The sequence below is a fragment of the Triticum aestivum genome, chromosome 5A (assembly GCF_018294505.1).
Source record: "Triticum aestivum cultivar Chinese Spring chromosome 5A, IWGSC CS RefSeq v2.1, whole genome shotgun sequence".
In the NCBI taxonomy this organism is placed as follows: Eukaryota; Viridiplantae; Streptophyta; class Magnoliopsida; order Poales; family Poaceae; genus Triticum; species Triticum aestivum.
Window position 1 is genome coordinate 621,314,979 of NC_057806.1, and position 6,733 is coordinate 621,321,711.

The following is a 6,733-nucleotide window of genomic DNA, read 5'->3' on the forward strand; positions in this document are numbered from 1 at the left end:
CCTCACCACATCACCATGTAGGCCAATCCACGCAGCAACCTGTACCCAAACACGTTGGGAGAACTTGCACTGGAAGAGAAGCGGGCAAAGGTTGCAGTTTGGCCAGCCACGACGGAGCAATCGATCAGCCGTCCATACTCTGTTTTGAATTATCAACCAAGCAAAAAACTTGCACTTCGGAGGGGCCCAAACCTTCCAAACAGCAGCAGGCATGATGCTAGTTGTGTGTCCTGCAAACTGTGCCATATAGGCAGTAGACGCCGAATATTCTCCTTGAGTGGTGAACTTCCAGTGGATAGTATCTTGCACACTATTTGAGAATAACAGAGGATAGTTTCTCCCTAAGTGTGCTGAACTCCTGTAGGTGCTCCAGGGTGATTCCATGATGGGTATCAATCTGACTAACCCAAAAATTGTTGAGGAGAGCAATTTGGACCGAGCAAGATTTCTTCCTCGAGAGGTCAAAGATCCTAGGAGCAATATCTTTGGGTCTCATGCCTTGGAGCCAGGATGATTCCCAGAACTTTGCCTTTCTTCCATCTCCAATGTGAACCGTGGTGGCCGCCGCAAAAATGTCCCTATCATTGTCATTGCACGGCGTTCCCATCCCAACCCAAGTCTTGGGTGGGTTAGCCCATTCATACCAGAGCCATCGCAATCGAAGGGCAGTAGCAAACTTCTCCAGGTTGAGGATGCCCAAACCACCGAAGATCTTGGGCTTGCAGACAAGTTCCCAGTTGACCTTGCATTTTCCACCGGTCACCTTGTCACAACCCGCCCAAAGGTAGGCGCGTCGCAAACTGTCAATCTTCTTCCTCACTTCCACCGGCAATTCCAGGGGCGTAATATGATAAATAGCAATGGCAGTAAGCATGGCCTTGACCAAAACGATGCGGCCCGGAGCAGCCACATGCTTGGCGATCCAAGGCGGTAGCTTCCCAGCAACTTTATCTTCTAGGAATTGAAAGTGTATCCTCTTCAACCTTGTAACTGAAAGAGGCAACCCCAGATATCTCATTGGAAAGGTGGAGCGAATAGCGAGGAAAGCCTGAAGGACATCATCAAGATGAATGTTACCGCAGCGAATGGGTGCAACAAGACTTTTGGTACAATTGGTGACCAATCCAGTAACATCACCAAAAGAGGCAAGAGTTGAAGCCAAAAATTGGATGTCATTTTTTATTGGAGAAACAAATATGGCGGCATCATCAGCATAAAGCGACGCACGAATAGGTCGACCTCTGAGCGGTTTAAGATGGCCTTGGGAAGTCGCCGTGGCCAGGATGTGGTGCGGCGGGTCTATAGCAAGGACAAAAAGCAACGGGGAGAGTGGGTCCCCTTGACGAAGGCCCCGACCATGTCTGATAGGGTCGCCGGCAGTACCATTAAGCAATACACGTGAAGATGCCGAGGAAAGAAGGGCGGTGATCCAATCTCGGAAGCGGCTCGGGAAGGGTCAAACTTTGAGAAGTTTGACTTCAGACAATTTTTATATGCAGAGTAAAAAGAACCGGAGGGAGTATGTACACGTATTTTAGTGTATCTGTTCATTCATTTCAATCTGAATGTAATTTATATTGAAATATGTAAAACATCTAATGTTTGTGAACAGCCGGAGTAGCATGTGATCTTTTGGAGCCAGTAAACTGGGTCGGTCAACCGTACCTATAGCTAGAGAAGCAGAAAATCTGTAGCGCCGTGCACGGGTTTCAGTGGCAGGCCATATGGGGCTGGCTGCGGAGTTGATACAACAGGGGCGGCGTGTTCTTGTTTGACTCTGCATATTTTGGTGAGTTCTGAGGCCGAGCATATACCGCGTGAGAGAATCTTGCACGAGCGGACGAGCTCCCACCACTACCGCATTTGCTGCATTCCCACGAAACAACTAACAAATTTTCTCCAGATCCAGGCGTTGGCTTCGAGGTTTCCATTTTTTCTTTTCTTTTCGAAATAGCTTCAGAAAAAATGTTGACAGAAGGAGGCGGCAAATTGCGGCCATTTTGGACTAAAGAAACACCATTTTCACCCATTGGACCAACTTAATTATGCTACTACGCAGCCTATGAATTTTGGGCAAGCAGATCAGGATCCACAACCCTCCTTCCCTCAAAAAATAAAGAAAAATCGGTCAGAGCTCTTCCATGTTCTACAACTACGACTAATCAGGATTAACCAATGGAATTAATCAATTCTTCTTCATTTTAAGTAGTGTAGTTGAGTTGCAGCAAGAAGCCAATCAACACAACACCAACCTAGCTTGAGCCATTTCTACTTGACCAGAGCAGAGCAAAGTCTACACGTCCCCTCAACCTCGGCCCGGAGTCCCAACCACCACCGTACCGTCGCCCCGTCGCCCAGATCTCGCCCGCGCGCGCGATGGCCGCCGCCGTCCCCATCCCGGCCCCGGCGCCCGCGGCCGACGACGAGATCGTCTACGAGTCCATGCCCTGCATCCGCATCTACAAGAACCGCGTCGAGCGCTACTTCGGCTCCGAGTTCGTCGCCGCCTCCGCCCACGCCGACGCCGCCACCGGGGTCGCCTCCCGCGACCGCGTCATCTCCCCCGAGGTCTCCGCGCGCCTCTACCTCCCCCACATCGACCCCGCCAAGCCCGACAACGCCAAGCTCCCCGTCCTCGTCTACTACCACGGCGGCGGCTTCTGCCTCGGCTCCGCCTTCAACCCCACCTTCCACGCCTACTTCAACAACCTCGCCGCGCTCGCCGGCGTCCTCGTCGTCTCCGTCGAGTACCGCCTCGCGCCCGAGCACCCCGTCCCCGCCGCCTACGCCGACTCCTGGGACGCGCTCGCCTGGGTCGTCTCCCACGCCGCCCCCGCCGCCGCTGGCTTTGAGCCCTGGCTCGCCGACCACGCCGACTTCGCCCGCCTCTACCTCGGCGGCGAGAGCGCCGGCGCCAACATCGCGCACCACGTGGCGATGCGGGTGGGCGCGGAGGGGCTGCCCCACGGCGCCGCGATCCACGGCCTCCTCATGATCCACCCCTACTTCCTCGGCACCGATAAGGTGGCCTCCGACGACCTGGACCCGGCGGCGCGGGAGAGCCTGGCCAGCCTGTGGCGCGTCATGTGCCCGACCACCACCGGGGAGGACGACCCGCTCATCAACCCGTTCGTGGACGGTGCGCCGGGGCTGGACGCCCTGGCGTGCCGGCGTGTGCTGGTGTGCATCGGCGAGGGCGACGTGCTCCGCGACCGCGGCCGCGCCTACTACGACCGGCTCAGGGCGAGCGGGTGGAGCGGGGAGGCCGACATTTGGCAGGCGCCGGGGAAGGGGCACACCTTCCACCTCCTCGAGCCCTGCTGCGAAGAGGCCGTCGCCCAGGACAAGGTCATCGCCGAGTTCCTCAACAATTGATTGCATCTCATCACCATGTATACTCAGGAAATCGGGAAATAAGCGCAGCTTCATCACTCAGTGGATGGATGCTGCTTTAACATTTCGGGTTCAGGATTCAGATTTGTGTTGGTGTTGTTCACCCATTGTTCAGAATTCAGGTATTGGGTTTACGGATGGAAGGGAGTCGCCATTGTTTGTGGCAATGGGTGCTGTATCAGAATTGCTGGAGGATATATGGTACATTCATAGTTTCATACAGAGATGATATTAGTATACTTGTTGTATTGGGTCCAAGGTTTACTTTGCGGTATATGTATTTCGGGAGTTCAAAGTTCAGGAATTCTTTCTCTTCGCTAATTTATTTATATATGTACTACAAGTTTCTGAAATTTCTGCTTGCTTGTTTGGCACTAGCCGCTTCGCTGCAAGAATGTCAGGTTACGCTTGAAATGAGAACGTTTCAAGTTCATTCTGTCTCCTTGTTGCATTTCCTCTGCTTGGCATGTCTATGGATGGAAGGCGAATCGCCATTGTTCAGGAATACTTGTTGGATTGGTGATCGAAGTTCAGGAATTCTTTGCATTGTACGCACTTCAGAGTTCAAAGTTTGGCAATTCTTTCCTCTTCGCTTATTCTATTTCTAGCTGTACAAGTTTCTGAAATTGCTGCTTGCCTGGTTGGTACTAGCTAGAGTTGAAAGCTCATTTCAGGTTCATTTGCTTCAACAGTTACGCAAAGTTATGTCTCGTAGTTGCATCTCCTCTGCTTAGCTAGCTGGTTTCACATGGCAAGATACCTTTGCTTAATCCCTGTTGCTTAGCTAGTCGGTTGCCATTTGATTATTAATCCCTGTTGTCTTCCATGTTGCACCATGAGCTGGTGACCATGTAGTGCTCGGTTCTGTAAGTCAATGGTTCAGCTTATTATTCTCTCATTCTCATATCTTAAATGTTGCAAGATGTATAAAACAACTCTCTTCAGCTTCAGTTTCTTCAGCAAAGTCTTCAACTCTAGTGTCTTTAGCTACTCTTCAACTCAAAAGAAGGCACCTTAGTAGTGGCTCTCAAAATATTGCTAAGGTGCCTTCTTTTACTATGATCCATTGTTTCCTAGAATCAGCATATCCTAAAGTTTCAATGCATAGATGCCCAATAAGCAGAAAACTCCAATGCTGCCGTCTGAAATTCATGTGGGCTTCGATTGTCAGCAAAACATTCAGTAAGTGATCTTTTCAGTTTTTTCAGAGCATTCTGTTTGTGCAGACTTGCAAATAGACTGTTGCTCCATTTGCCACCCAATAATCTACTCCCTCTGTAAACTAATACTCCCTCCGTTCCGAATTACTTGTCGCAGATATAGATGTATTTTAGTTCTAGATACATCTATTTCTGCGACGAGTAATTTGGAACGGAGGGAGTATAAGACATTTTAGATCACTAATCTAAAACATCTTATATTAGTTTACACAGGGAGTATCAATCTCTCAAGGTTTTGAGCCATGTTTGGGTTCGATGCTTAGGTCATGGCATTCCTTGGTGAGACCAACCGTGAAGACCGATCCTCTTTCTGACAACAAAGCTGACACATCTCCATCTGTCACCAAACAAATCTAGCAGCAGATGATGTGCTCTCTCGCACAATAGATAGAACATACAAGTGTGTAGTGTACATATTGATTTCACAACACATGTCTAATTTCCAAAAGTTCTGCACCATGTGTGAGAAAACAAGTAGAGTTCTTTGTTTTTTTAGGTAAAAGGGTTTCCCCTGATTTTCATTAAGAAAACCATCAATTCTACATCGTCCACCACCGTGACACACCAGCATTCGAGCATCAAAAGAGAAAGACACTACGAGTTTATAAAGTGCATTACAGAAAGAACACCTAACATGTGGAAAACCAAAGACAATACTAGCTTTGGAGAAAACAGGGGGAAACTATTCCTCTAAGCTTCTCCAGCAGCATATAGCAGTTTTGCTGGGTTGACAATGCACATATCAGATCATCTCACACTGTCAGCCTCCGGATACAGGTCTTCCAACTTCTGCTAGCGCTAAACATTCACAACCTACTTGTGCTAGAAGTCTTACAGGCCACCGCCGCCAGTCCTTTATGTCATCCTTCGCCTGCAATAAACTCCAAGAGCCAATTCATTTGCATATCTGAAAAAAACATGTCAACCGACCCGCGCAGCCAAATGCTCTGAAACACACAGGGTTCCTCACTTTCCGATTCCCCCAAATCACGGTTGTAATAGACATAAGATCCTTTTGTCTACCATTTAATCCCCCAAGCCAAGTATCTATGCCATCTTCAGCGTTTGCAAAGTGGTAATCAATACTAAAAGCACAGCTGGCAACATTTCATACATGTCTAGCCATGGGGACAGGTGAAAAAAGGTGAGAGATAGAGACGAGGTGTTTTGGCTCCTGGGCTTAGATGTGCCCGGGAGTGAACAAAATATCGGTAAAAATACTAGAAAAATTCAAAATATCCCATTTTTTGTGTGGAGAAAGATAGCTGAGTGCATAATGTCCGTGCAAAATTTCAGATAATTTGGATCAACAAAAAGGACAATTTTGAGGTCTATGAAAAAGTTTCCTGTTTGTGCACTGTTTGGAACCGGTTTTTTTTTTTTGCTGAGAGCTACTCAGATATCCAAATACTCTGAAATTGGCATGCACCTCACGCACGCGGTCGTCTTTCTTCACATTTTTTTATTTTTCTAGTATTATTTTTTAATTCACTATTCATCGGATGCAGATGAGCTGGGGCTCAGAATTGGGTATTCGGAGAGATATATTCATCTCCACTGCAAAACGAGCATTGTTTGATACACTTTCCACCTCTATGGATCTGAACATCCCTAGTTAGTATACTCTGATCAAGCACAAGCCATACATGTCTAACCATGGGACAGGTGAAACAATGTGAGACATAGATTCATCCCCACTACAAAACAAGCATTATTTGATACACTTTCCACCTCTATGGACTAGAACATCTCTAGTTAGTATACTCCTACTAAGCACTAGCCAAATGAATGTTTTGGTTCTTAAAGGTATTTTAATCTTCCGCATGAACTTCTATGGAACAACACCGTGGTGTTGCAAGGCATTGTAGTAAGATTTTACAGAGACGGATCCCGAAACTGTTAGTTTCGAAACCAACTTATCTGAATCTTCTGTCAAAACCACCTGGCTACAAATGTCATTCAGCTTAGCCAACTGTTCATTCCTAGCACCAACCTGACCACGTCCAAATTGAAGGGAATTTAAACCAACAACAAACACACATCATGCACTGAAATGTTTAAGATGAGAAAAATAGCATAAAATGTGGGAAAGGAAGCTGCCAGAAAACAAGTACTAGCCG

General features: G+C 47.9%; 1 protein-coding gene across 1 annotated transcript; it reads left to right on the forward strand.

The window, feature by feature from the left end:
* The first annotated feature begins 2,222 nt into the window (after nucleotides 1-2,222).
* LOC123105388 (2-hydroxyisoflavanone dehydratase) lies at nucleotides 2,223-3,693 on the forward strand. Its single transcript, XM_044527445.1, has one exon. It carries the CDS (start codon nucleotides 2,377-2,379, stop codon nucleotides 3,373-3,375), a length of 999 nt encoding a protein of 332 aa, XP_044383380.1. The 5' UTR covers nucleotides 2,223-2,376; the 3' UTR covers nucleotides 3,376-3,693.
* The last annotated feature ends 3,040 nt before the right edge of the window (nucleotides 3,694-6,733 follow it).